Genomic DNA, 14,430 nt, shown 5'->3' with positions numbered 1-14,430 from the left:
TTTTTTTTTTTTTTTTTTTTTTTTTTTTTGTAGTTGCTTCAGCAGGAGAGCTCCTAAGCATTTGGAAGGACATAGATATCCACTGTCCATTTCAGCCTCAGTAGGGCCACCAGAAGGAAATTATTATAAGTTTCTGAGAATCTGATTCAAATGCTGTTTGGAATGAAGTGGGACATACTAAAATATAACCATAAACTACATGCATACAACTTGCTAAGCAATACCTTAGTCTTGCTATCTGCCATCACCTATGCAAACTTTTTAACTTGTCAACACATGTATGCAACTATGCTTCAAGTCCTTTTTGCAAAAATAGGGGCTTCATGCACATGTGCCTGGATGTGCTTGTATATTACAACAGGCATTCAATCATAAAATATCTTGCTAATCTATGATCTTGATTTTGCTACCTATCTCCCAAGAATGTAACAATGGTGACAACACTGGTATTGTGATGACATTTGTGAGCCCATATAACTGGGCTAAGACAGTAGTTTCCTTTCTCCTGTAACGGATTCCAAAATTCTCCTCTTAGATACCCATATCAGTAATAGAACCCCAATTTCCAAACCAACATTACAATATTGGTCACAATATTCTGGCTTGATTTGCAGGCTTACTTTGTTCATGTGGATCTGCTGCTGGTATTGTTTCTGCTTCTCCAGGAATTGCTGGTGTTGCTGCTGAATGACCAGCTGAGCCAACGTGCTCTGAGGCAAAGGTGCCGACTGGGTTCGATTCAGGGGTCTGTGACGGGGAAGTTTGTGGGTACCTCTAATACCAGGTGAAATTCTCTCTTTCGTTGCCAAGGGAGACTGAGGATGTAAGGGAACTCCACCTGAAAAACAATTATTTGTATGCGTGAATGAGTGTATGTGTGCTTACATATGCCTATATATAGATGTATTCACGCATAATTTTAGGAAAAGGTAAGAAGCCATGTGCCAGGCAAGCCTCTGAAGAAGGCTAGGCCAGGTGGTGGAACAGGAATGTGTCTGAGCAGGTGACTCAAGTAGGCTAGCCTGGTATGTATCAAGATTAAATGAAGGGAGTTCTCTCTCCACCCCCACCTGACAGATCTAGAGGAATAAATAAAGGATCGTAGCCTTTCCCCGTGGTACCAGGTGCCAGGGAGATCCTTGTATGGCACAGTAAATCTTTATCAGGGCCTTGAGACATTATACTGGATCACTGATAAAATAAAAGTCCTGACATGACCTGTGAATGGTGCCATTATTAAATTACCAGTCACAAGAAGCTTTTGTTGCCGCATTTGTTCTTTCAATAATAAATGCTGCAGGAGAGCCTGGTGGCTGCTGTTGGGCTTCCCCTCTAAAGCCACGTGAGGATGGCTTGAAGATGCTGGGACGCTGCCCCCATACTGCCCAGGCAGAGGAACACCTTGCCTGAGCGTCTGTGTCTCACACTTCTGCTTTTCTTTGAGCGAATTCGAAGCCTGTGAGAAGAAATAACAAAGATATTAATCCTCTTTCATCCATGTGGGTCACTAGGTCTCTTCATCAGTAGATGAGTTTCTTATGCTATAAAAATGAAGAACATATCCAATGGCTGAGTCAGGGACATGGGTAAGAGTTGTCTTTAAACTAACCAAATTAACAAATAACAAATAAAAATAGGTTTGAAGCACTGTAAAGTATTTAGTAACTGGGCATCTGTACAGAATCTTCAAAATTTTTTTAAAAAATATTAACAACAAAGCAAGATACAGAATTTTAGATGGGAAGGACAGGTTCAAGAGGTCTACTGTACACCATGGTGATTATGGTTATATAAATAAAAATATACTTGAAAATTGTGCAGCATGGATGATAAGTGTTTTTAACACAGAAAAAGTAAGATAATATATATCTTAAGTAGCTTGATTAAGCAAATTTGATTACACATACACATGAAAACACCATGTAAGCCAGGCACAGTGGCATATGCTTGTGATCCCAGGGAGGCTGAGTCAAGAGAATTGGGAGTTCAAAGCCAGCCCCAGCAACAGTGAGGCACTAAGCAACTCAGTGAGACCCTCTCTCTAAATAAAATACAAAATAGGGATGGGGATGAGGCTTAGTGGTTGAGTGCCTGTTAGAGTCTGTAAACAAATCAAAATAACACCTGGCATTTTGCCAGGGGAATGTTAAAGTTCGTAAACAAGTCTGGATGGTACCTGGCAAAATGTCAGAGGGAGTGGTTTGAGAAGTAACAAAACCGAGCCATTAGGTGTAGAGATTCCTGATTGGTTGACTGATGTATCTAGTTTATGCTAATTAGATAAGCTGTGTGGAATGTATAAATACTGCTCCTGTCCTGCAATAAACGGCTCCTACTCCTGCTGTATCAACGTACACAAGTTATTCGTCACCCCCCGGTTATTTTGCTGCAGCCGGACTGCGGCAAGTGCCCTTGAGTTCAATCCCTAGTACCCCGCAAAACAACCATCATGTAAATCATGAATATATATAATTTTATGTAACCCATATGCAGATATAATATTTCTGTCAAAAAACAAAATAGTACTAATTTCAGACTTAATACGTACACAGTTTACTTCTAAAAGATTTTAAAATCTGCTGCTTAAATAAGAGCTATGCTGAAAACATAAAATTTATTTGACTAGTTAAAGACTATATCATAGGGATAAAAAGAAAGCAGTCCAAAGAGAAAGCAGTTTCAAGCAAAAATATCAATTGACTCTTTCTCTGCATGTCCTCTAATAATTTCACAGAACTGTAAGTTTCCAATATTCAATTTTTTAAATGAAATTCTTAAAATAACTCAATGAAAGGAGGTACAAAATATGCAGGAATTTGATTTAAATATGTATTTTCTATTAATTCATAACAGATCCGAAATCTCTAAATATTAAAAATGACACTCCATATACTTTTGTATAATAAAGTAAACTACAAGTGAAATCAGATATCAAATAAAAATGCTATTAAGAATTTGAAATGTATGATAACACAGTAATAAGGCAATAATAATCATATCATCAATAGCAATAATGAATTATCCTATTCAAAGAATTTAATGAATGGTGGTCATTTTGGTATTACAAAAGCAGAAGTCTAATACCTCAAAATTATGTGGCATGTTTCTTTTCAAAACTCATGTTTCATCTTTCAAAATTGCTGTGCACCAGGGAAGCAAAGCAATTTTCAGTGATGGAGAAATTAAAGGACAAAGAGGTAAATGGTTTGTCTGAGTCACAGAGCTAGTCAATGCAATGTTTAATCTAGGAGTGATGCCTGGTCCTGGCCTCCTTTCCTTAAAATTTCCCACAATTCAGTGGGGAAATGGAATATTAGAGAGATCCCTTTGCCAGAGCAATGTTAAGCTTGAGAAATTAATTGTGATCGCCTCATCCACACCAAAATGCAAGAAAAAAAAAAACATGAGACTTTAATCCAAACCACATTGGTTTATTCATTCAATGGTACCAAATTGCATTACCATCGAAACATTAAATGGTCTGGCTTTAGTTCTTGGTCCTTCGGGAAAAAAATCTCCCCTGACCACATTAAAAGTGATACATGTGTGAATTATCAAGGAGGAGCAGCTTAGACTATTCAAACAGCAATAGCGGTAAAACACCTCTGCATGTGTCAGACACAAGAAATTTGGGGGTTAGTGTTTGTTTACTTATCATTAGAAGAAGTGGGAAAAATAGGAATAGAAGAAAAATAAGTTTTAATAAGCAAGTATTTGAAAATATTATCCATGAACATTTGCTTCCTTCTAATTCCATTTTTTCTTTTCACTAGACCCAATTATTTACAAATGCTTCACATGGAATTTCAAGGGTATAGCTGAATTCAGGATTTTCAAGCTTTGTTCTTTCATCCATAGAAATAAAACAACAGCCAAAATTTGCTTTTTCCAAATTGGTATAAGATCCTAGTATCATGGGAGATAACATATTCTGTTAAAAATCCAGATATAACAAAATTCCAGACATAATTAAAAGTCTCAGACTGATTTTATAATATGCATTGAAGATACATGTGAATCTGACATGCTGGACTTGCTGCTAAAGACTGGCAAAATTGGTGACAAGGGTTGAAACAAAATTTTTTTTTAAAGCTAATATATTACAGGACATCTGTGTATGTACAGTTTAATTTACTAACCTTTCAGAGATGAATTATTCTGGGTAAAGCCTACAAATCTTTGAGAAAAACTAAATTTATATTATTTTAGGGAATGCACATAAAATAATTATTGCTATCTTCTGCTAGTAGGACAATTACCTCTAAAAGATCCTATTTCAGTTGTCAGAACTTTTAAACTAACTAATTCCCTTTGGATCTCCTGGGAATAGTTTAATGTTATTCTTAGAGAGTTTTTCCAGATATGTATTTTTCAGGACCACAGCGTCAGTAACTTAAATTCCCAAAATAAAGTCATTCACAAAATAAATTCCATAAACATATGCTGCTGTGTTTGGAAGCTGTAGCTGTCAGCTCTGGCCAGTGTTGTTCCAGGCCTGGCACTCAGTGGCTCTGTGATCTCAAACTTTTAGACTCTCCTTGTCTTAGCTACCTCTTCTGTAAAAAATGTGGACTATCCTGTTTCATGGGATGGTCATCTGGAGCTATAAAATCATATATCTGGAGAGTGCTTTTTTAAAAAAGCTATAAGCCATTATACAAATGTTAGCTGTTTTATTATATGATTATGCAAACCAATATAATTCTGTGATTTCAAACTAACTGAGCACTTTTGAACAGTGTAGCAAACAAAAAATAGCACAGGACAGGTTCACCCTAAAAAGTTTTCTCATGTCTAAATATATAAGAAATGAAAGGGAGTTCCCATATGAACATAGGACTTGGGCTGTTTTAGGCAAGACTGTGTAATGACTTACATTGAGCTGGGATGGTCCTGCTGGAAGTCCCAAGGTGATATTGGGCAAAGAAGGAGAGGTATAAAGACTTAGCAGGTTCATGGAATCGTCATGAATTAGAATGCGTTGCTGTGAAACCAGCTGCTGTTAAAAAAATAAGTAAAGGAAAGTCTCACAATATCACGATATCATGAATTTTATAGTAAAATAGACACACTTCATAAGAGGTTTTTACATTATCATAATTCAGAAAAATATTTACGTTCTTATTTTTTGATTTCTGTATCCAAGGGTTACAATTGAAAAATTAAGTAAGAATTTCTTCAGATAGAAAATCATAAGAAAGGGATTAACAAACAAACTTAGGTTTTATTTCTTTTTAAAAGAACATGTCAGATATTTGTGCTTGCAAAGTAAGAGGTATCTTGAGATTATTAACATTATATTGATATTATTATATTTTATAATATTAATTTGTAATTAATATTATAATATTAATTAATACATTAATTAATATTATAATATTAATTAATATATTAATTTTGCAAAATTCATTTTTAAAATTCTGGTTTTATTGAATATAATAAACATGTTTGCCGTCTCTTGGTAAAGTACAACAATCAAATTAGGTAATTTCGATGAGTTTATATATGCAATTGTTTTGTATTAGTGAGTGAAAATATACATATACAACACCATCACAGTCATTATCTTCATCAGAATTAAATGTCATTTCACTATCAGAAACACATAAGAAAGTCCACACCATCACATAGGGCTTCTATAATATCACATCTTTTTGATACAAAAATCTACAAATAGACAATTCTGTGTGGTGATTTTCTTTAGATCATTCAGTCAGAAACAGAAGCAAATGTTAAAATGTTAGGTGTTCCCCATGCCACAATAGCTTTCATTACACAGTTTTGGCATCACAGAGCTTTTTTACAACAAATACCTTTTTTAATCCAATACTAGTCATGTTTTCCCACATGTGGCCTAATATGGCTGCTTGAATTACATTTTCTGTTTAACTCTTGCTTCCCTCCAGAACTTTTATACAATAAGAGTTACAAAGGTCTTATTAGACTAAGGAACTCTGGCCTGATATGGTCCCCAAGGGAACAACATCCCTGAAAAAGAATACTCCATGTAACGGTATGACACAGTGACTGCTTTCTTCCCAAACAAAAAGCATATGGGACTCCAATAATAGACCACCTCCAAGAGGGATACTGCACACACGGGCTTTGACTAAAGTAAATATAATAACTTGTCAAGCATGTTTGGGGGAGCTGTAGATTTTCCTCTGGACAAACCTGGGATATCAATTAACTGGGGAAAAATATCACGTGCTAATACAATGCAAGCTCAGAATGTCACTGAAGAGTGATGCGCCACCAAAACACAGGATGTTATTCCAAAACATTGTCTCAATCATATGTCTGTTTGGAGATGAGTCCTAGCCTTAACATAATAAGAGCAGAAGGCTAAATGGAGTTTTCTCATTGCAACTTGGAACTCCCAGCTAACTCAGATTTTGTTTCTTCTCAAAAGAACATGTCAGATATTTGTGCTAGAAAAGCAAGAGGTATCTTGAATTTATTAACATTATACTGATATTATTATATCACAAAATTTTAAATGTCTAAAATGCCAAAGGATGAAGATTATTGGAAAGTATTTTTACATTATATTGTGTGAGATAACAATTTTATTTTAGTGACTATCAGCAATTCTTCCGAATTTGCTCTAAACAAAAAGGCCAGATATGATTTTGCTTATACAAATAGAGATTTTAAAATCAATTTTACTATAAACATACACCTAAATAAGAACCAAAAGAATGTTCAAGGAAGTAAAAATATTTTAACTAGCTTACTGGCAGTAAATTGTAATTTAAAATAAAAGGATAATCCATTCACTGATCTGTAGCCACAGAAAACAAATATGAAAAAATAAGCACTTTAATATATAATTTTCATTCAAGATTGTTAAAAAGTTCACAGCACTGAGATTTAAAATAGACTGTGGGAAGGACACTGTGTTTTTTTTTTCTTCTTGCCTCCCAGTGTCCTTCCCACAGCTTTCTCAAAGAGCTTATCTTTGTTTCCTAGAGAGAATTCTTGTGATATTCTGAGATGTCTTTCATCACAAAAAGCAGACATACTGAAATGAGAAAGAGATTTCTTTTAGATAGATTGATGGCAGAGTATGCTGCATGTCCACACTGCTTTGACTAAAGTAAAAAGGATTTGGGACATTCCTACTAGGATTGCAGTCTTCTGCAGTTTCACATACAAATTGAGTGGTTCCATCTCCTGTGATGGTGCACTGATTTTCAGCGCCCACCATGTGCTAAACCCTATGCCATGGGATATTTGGAGGTTAACCTATTCTTCATATGTACTCTTGAGTTACCATGATGCTCCTATTGTAGATGAGGACACTGAAGAAAATGAGCAAGGTAATGGTGCTTCCCACTGGGATGAGCAATGAAACTTAGATGCTGCTGTAGAAAGTGCAAACTACTCTGAAAATATTAATAATAATGGTTGCTTAAGAAAACGAGAGAAAGCAAATGTAGGTCCTATGACTTATGAAGGGGTATATGGAGTACAACTGGTAGCCACCTGAACTGAGAAAAAAGCCCTATGGCTTTTCAGATGTGAGGATCTTCAAGTCATGTAGAAAATTCATGAGGATGCAAGGAAAGCTCTGTGTTCTCAGGTCTGTGGGTAGAGTCTTTTCCCACAGAGACTAATAGGCATGACATTGTATCCTACAGATTTCAGGGACTTGGACATTGCTTAGCTTCTCTCCTTTGATAATAGATAAGGAAACAGGCAAAGAGTTTATATAGACTTTCAGTGTCCAGAATTATACTTAATAGAACTGAACAACCATTTTCCTCAAATTGGCTTCTTTAAATACAGCTATCCTCAGCTAAGTTTTCTTGTGGGAGTCATCTATCTGTTCCAGTTTAACGAGTCTTAATAAAACCTAGAATGGTATTCTACACTGCTACCTGAATGCACACAAATTATGGAGAAACCATTCCACTGAGACAATGAAGGATCCTGACCAGGATTCCTTCAAGATGAAAAGGCCACCCGACCTTAGCATGGAAGTAAGCTAACAAGGATTTTCAGGCAAAGTCAAGATTTTTCCAGGAACCAATTCTGAAACTGATTCAACCCTTAATTAGTGCTATACTGCTGAGATGCCAACATTTCACAGCTTAGAATGTGGGAAAGATGGTTTCAATGTGAACATTTTTCAGAATTAGAAACTTTTATTGTAGTTAAATAAAATAGAAATATTAAATGAGTGATTGGCTATCACATAAACCTCATGAAGCAGTTAATGAGTAACTCCTTTGTGTTACATTGATGGTGCTAGGCATATAGAGAGGACCTAGGCCTCACAGACTCACACGCTAGTCAGGTTGACAGCAAAGCAGAGGACTAACTCACAAGACTCATGATAACCACTATAGCTACACAGAGTATGTTAAAAATTTTGATGGCACAGAGAAAGGTGTCAATCTAAACCCAGGTTTTGATAGATAATTAGCCTTTACCAGATGGAGCAGGATGTTGAGATGGATATGAACTGTGCCTGGTGTTCGGGTTGGGGGAAAGGGTCTACTCACATTTTAGTAAGATCCTTCAAAATTTTACTCAGTCTCTTTTCTCACTATCACATCAATTGGAAGAATCTCTCTCTTTCTCTCTCTCTTTTTGTCTGGGGTTATACCGGGGATTGAACTCAGGGCACTCAGGCACTGAGCCCCAGCCCCAGCCCTATTTTGTATTTTATTTAGATACAGGCTCTCACTGAGTTGCTTAGCTGAGGGTGGCTTTGAACTTGTGATCCTCCTGCTTCAGCTTCCCTAGCCACTGGGATTATAGGCATGCCCACTGTGCCCAGCTGAGAGACTATCTTAAAGATAATATTTGCAGTTTGAATGAATAAAATACATGTAGACAAAAGACTGAAAATAGCCCAATAAAGCTATTTATTTAGTAATTGGAATTAAGGAGCTATTAGTTTCAACTGAAAGACTCAGCATCTGACAAAACATTGACAAAAATTAGAAAAATGGGCAATATCAAACATGGGGACATAGAAAAGCAAAATCCCTTATACAGTGCTAGTGGGACTGTAGAAGAGTCCAGCATATCTGGTGAACAATTTTACACTATAAACCAAAACAATTATACTATGCACTATGACCCAGTGATTCGTCTTCTGGGAATCATAACTACAGGAAATTCTCTCTTTAAGCTATCGGATGTCCATGGGTATATATTGAAGCTTTGTTTTTTGGTGATGGGTGGGCATTGGAGGCTGCTGGCATAGTTACCTGAGTAATGAAATGGATGAAATGGAGCAGCACCCACCAGATTTCTTCCGTGATTGAAAGCATCCATACACATACAACCGGGTTTATAAACACATGGTTAGTGATAAAGAAAGGAAATTAGATAGGTGACATTGTGCCATTTAGATCTAGTAAAGTACATGGGTATAAAGCAAAAAATACATAGTATGTAAGAATTCATGTAAATGAAAATGCAGGAGAATACATGCATGTAGTACAAGGAAAATGGAAATAGGGGAAAAAAGAAGGAACGGGTGAGGGAGGGAAAGAGATTTGGTGAGGAAGGTAAATGAGCACCTTTCTTGCTCTTAAGGGGAAAAGAAGTCAACCAATGACCCTTGATGTAATACTACATAATTGTATAATTATATATTTTTAAAGAGATAGGAAAAGTGGATGTCGAATTTTCTGTTTCTTGTTTGTCCAAACTTATCTAGAGTTTTGGGAGAAGTTTGGACTAGTAAAAAGTTAGTTTATTGCCTTATACTTGAACTCTACCACTCACTGGCTGTGAGTCTGTCTAGTCAGTCACCTACCTTCCCTGGATGTCAGTTCAGCCTAAGACTGAAGCACCTCTGAATAGCTCTATCAGATACCAGCTGTGTCTATCAGAATGGTACAAGGTAAGACATGCTCATAAGTGTCAATCAACTTTGACTTTGTAAAGTGTCAAATTCCTGAATCATGCCCAACTAAAAAGAAGAAAGCCATTTTTAGATGAAAATTCCCTTAATCATCTAATGTTTGTCCATGCAGTTACTATTATTTTTCAAGAATGTATTTATTTCAACTCTTCTTTTAGATAACTGATAGAAAATTAAGAGTTTCCTGTAATAAAAACAAAATTATTCAGGTAGTAAAAATCTCCAAGTCCTCATGTTTACTGGATTCTGAAAAATGTATTACTATTATAGAATGTATGTGAGATTTTTTTAAAAAAAAGGAAAAATCATTTATAGGATTTGCTTTGCAGTTCAAAGTTGTTTTAAGCTTTGCATTTATGTTTTGTTAAAAATCTTGCTTTACAATATTGGCTCATGTTATTCCTAGTAAATGATTATTTTGTCATAGCAACCTCTTTTCCAAGGGGGGAGTGTTTTATTTGCTGCCATCTAAAACCATAGCTCTACACCCACTCAGATGGGAGCATAACATTTACAGCAAATGTCACAACAGCTATTATGAAACAATAGGCAGATGAGTCATGTGAGATTGGGGCAAAACAAGTGACATTTCATATGATTTTAGAACATTTAACCTTATTATTAGAATCCTTTTACAAAATCATTTGCATCTACTGGAAAAAATATTTAAAAAATAGCAGAGCAAAGATAGCCACTGATGTTCAACTAGAAATAAGCCAGCAGCTTGGCTACTGTTAAAATAGCTATCAAATAAATCTACCAAATCTAAAGTAATGATGCTGATATCCATGGAAACACATTTGAACCCCCAGGCCCACAATAATAATAATAAAAAACTAGATAGGTAAAGACATCTCTGACTGCAGTTAGAAATAGAAACCCCTGAAGTTTAAGCTCCCCAACCAAGTTTACAAATGAGTGAAACAAGTAGCTCCAGCAGTCTTAGTTCTGGGACTGACATATGTAAGAAATAGTAGAAATGGAACAGAAGCGGTCAGAGCAGATGGAGACTCACTTTCACATGAGGGCTGCTGGCTTGAAGACAAACAAGCTAATGAGTTTCCCCTACCGGGAGTCAGCACTGATAATAACAACAAAAATGAACTTATTCCTAACTTTACAATTTACCACCTGCCTTCTGAACACAGATGCCTTTCAACCAAGTTGTTGGTGTAGGCATTATTACCTTTTACTAGATCAGGAATCTGAGAGTCAGTGGAAATTTGGTGACTTGATCACTCATCATGAGTGGTTGGTTTTGCAGTCAGGTTCATACCCAGCCTCTGAATTTCCCTTCTGTGTGCTCTATTACTCTGTGCTGTTTCCCAAGAATGGACTTATGGATACTTTCTCCTTTGATTTCTATTTTCCCTTTATCTAAATTAGGAAGGACCTGTGAATTCTGAGATGGAAAAATTTGTTTTCAACTGGGGCTCAAGAACTTTAGATATAACCTTACATATCTATTTCCTACTCAGCAAAAGGGGGTAGAATCCCATTCATTTACAAGGGCTCTGAATGAATGGGTCGGCATGCTTTCCTATTTACAGGTCATGGACTAGGCAATTCATTCAAATGCACACTATTATACTGCCATAAAATAAAACTTGCCTCTGCTGCTTTAGCAAAGATAGCAGAAGAAATCTGCTATCTGTAAATGATGAAGTATGCAACTAAATTCATGAGCATAAAATGATGTAAATAATTTGTACCCCCAAATTTTCTGTTGCTATGAAATCATTCTTCTATTAATCTCAAAAGACATCTGTAAAAATCATAAGCAATTCTAAATGATGTTTAATCAAGTATAGCTAAAAATATTTTTTCTTTCTCTGGTTTAGGTAGAAACATTTAGTGTTACAAAGCTAGGATATTAATTTGCTGACAGTCTGGGTCTGAATTCTGCTGCCTCCTTGTCTATCCAGAATGAATTACACTACAGATCTCTGAAAATGTAATGCAGCAGAAAACCACATGTTAGCCATCAGGGTTGCATTTTTTGTTCTGGGCCACAGAGAGGCTACCCATCAGTGCATAAAGGTCTGCCCACCTGGCCTTTTGGATCATAGTTCAGGCACACAATTAATTCATTATGAGGTAAGTCACTGCTTGCTTTTGAACTAGTCTTTCCAACTTTGGAGGTGAATGTCCTGTCAATGACCTGAAGAAATACCTCTACCCTTTTAAACTCCATTAAATCACATTTCCTTCTGTTTTGTTTTGTTTTTCTTTTTTTTTTTAATGGTGGGGGAGAAGGAAAAGTTTGTAGTGACAGAATATATTGAACAATTAACTGAAAAGCTAAGGCATCTAAACAGATAATTTGGGAGAGCAAAGGGTTTAGGAATATAAAACAGAACCAAACCATATAAGCAAACTCCATGAATTTATATTCTCTTTTATTTGTATATGTGTGTGTGCTGTGTGTGTATGTATGTGTGTGTATGAAGTTCACACAATCTTGGAGATTTAATTTAATAGATCATAAAAAGTTTGAAGTAAAGATAAAAATCTATTTCCAATCTTATCACTGTGTATCTCTTGGCTGTTCTTTATGTCCTGTTAAGTACTATATCCTCATATATATGCATTTATGATGATGAAATATATATATCAGCTTCTTTAGTAACTATTAAACCGTATCTCTCCTCTTCCTCCTTCTGAAAGGTAATCATCACACTAAATTTTGTTCTCATCACCCTCTTGCCATTTTAAAATAAACTTTTTACTACATATTCCCAAACAATATTATATCACTAATTAATTAAATCCTAATAAAATATAATCATAGTCTAAGTGGTCTTCTGAAACTTACTAGATTGACAAGAATTATATATAAGAATCATATATGCTACTGAAGGTAGTGGGAGTGAGTTTCTTTCAGTTTCCAAGGGCATAAAATCCATACATGGACCCATGAGAACTTATATCCTTTGGTGTTTATGCAGTTACTGAGAATCATATTATTAAAATTGCAACCATACTTTTTAAAAACTATTTGTAAATGTCTTTTTCTTTTCTTAAAAATTAATTAAAGTGTTGAAGAAAACCACCTAATATTGATAATATAAACACATGAAGCAACCCAATATTCCAATAATCTTACTTATGTCTCTGGGTCATAAAATTTGTGGAATATTTATTCCACCTAGTATGTTTTTGAAAAGATACAAAGAGGGGTGACAAGATGACAAGAAACAAGAAATAGATGAAGGAACTAGAGATAATGCAAATGTCTGAATATTATTCTTCAAGTAACTGAAAGATCACCACAAGAAAGAACATCTCCCTTTCCTACTTAAGGCCCTTGAAAAATTGAGGGCAATTTTTGAGATCTGGAATGAAGGACTGTACTTCTAGGGGGATTCACATTTGCCTTTCATAAGCACCTGGGAAACTAGAAATATTTGGCCACTGTAAACCAAACTAACAACTAGAGGTTGTGTGATTTAGGGGACATAATACCATACAAGGACAAACTTGTGGTTACAACTTCTCAGTATTTGCCTCCTCCTCTGCCCTGAGCCAAGCCTGCTGTGGGGTGAGCCACTCACCAATGTAGTAGAGATATAGGCCTTCTGGGTCCCAGCTTGGTGTTGGGGGAGGGCGGGGACAGGGGTCACCTCTTAAATTATCCTCCTTGGCAACACTAGGCTTTGCTTTCTATCTCTTGACTTTGTGAGGCCCAGGAAACCAAAGCTCAAACTCAAGCACACAAATGTCCTTAAAGTAAACGCAACTTCACTGGCTTCCATCCTTTACGTATCAAGGACAACATCTGGGTTTCTGCCTGAACTACATTTTAGCCTAATAATTTCATAATGTACAATAGTTTATTACACAGCCATATGTGTGTATTTGTGCGTGTATGATACATGCGAATTTACAGAACAACTGATTCTTGGCATAATGTCTGAAAGATATTCCTATTGGTCAAGATAACTATTTAAAATCAACTGGCTTGTGTCAGGAGACAGTGGAGTAAGTTCCTTTAAAGTCAGACATGTTCTGGTTGAGGTTGGATAATCACATGGCAAAAAAGCAATAGGTGCAATCCAAGAATGTGAGATTTCAACAGTTGCTATCAGACACAAAGTACGATGACTCTATATGAAACAAGAAATATGTCACAGTTATGTATAGGGAGTGATCACACCACCTTTCCTTGCCCAGAGGAATGCACAGTGAAGGAGGCATTTTAATGACAGAAAAATTAAGACTTTCAGTCAATGGACGGTGACCTCAAAACAGTGAGTTCCGTGAGAAAGGCTACTTTCAGACTCCTGGCTTCGCTTGGTCTAATACTTAAACTACAAAAATTCTTGTCAGCTCACATTTACTTTCCTCTTATCTTGTATCATTAATTACAACAAATAAATAATGTGACTTTAAAGTAATTTCTTTTAACATGTCATCATTAAAGGATAGAGTACTTATTTATCTCGATATGTCCATCACCAGGTAAAAATGACTGGCATGTAATAAGTACTTAGTAAGTGTTGGCTCGGTGGCGCTCAGTGCCCCTTGACTACAATAAAAGCACT

The 14,430-nt window shown here is 35.9% G+C and overlaps 1 protein-coding gene across 29 annotated transcripts in view; it reads right to left on the bottom strand.

Annotated features, from left to right (window-relative positions):
* Hdac9 (histone deacetylase 9) overlaps positions 1-14,430 on the bottom strand; it is an 863,294-nt gene that overhangs the window by 338,939 nt on the left and 509,925 nt on the right. For 27 of the 29 annotated variants that reach the window (XM_048799672.1, XM_048799670.1, XM_048799674.1 and 24 more), the window contains 3 exons: positions 4,877-4,999; positions 1,246-1,456; positions 621-838 (listed from right to left, as the gene is read on the bottom strand). In XM_048799672.1, the coding sequence (XP_048655629.1) occupies positions 621-838; positions 1,246-1,456; positions 4,877-4,999 (552 nt within the window). The remainder of the gene's footprint in view (positions 1-620; positions 839-1,245; positions 1,457-4,876; positions 5,000-14,430) is intronic. The other 2 variants (XM_048799666.1, XM_048799660.1) reach the window with 1 other exon arrangement.

Source organism: Marmota marmota, unplaced genomic scaffold, assembly GCF_001458135.2.
Source record: "Marmota marmota marmota unplaced genomic scaffold, marMar, whole genome shotgun sequence".
Lineage (NCBI taxonomy): Eukaryota > Metazoa > Chordata > Mammalia > Rodentia > Sciuridae > Marmota > Marmota marmota.
Note: the sequence above shows the minus strand (reverse complement) of the source record. Positions and strands in the feature narration are given on the sequence as shown.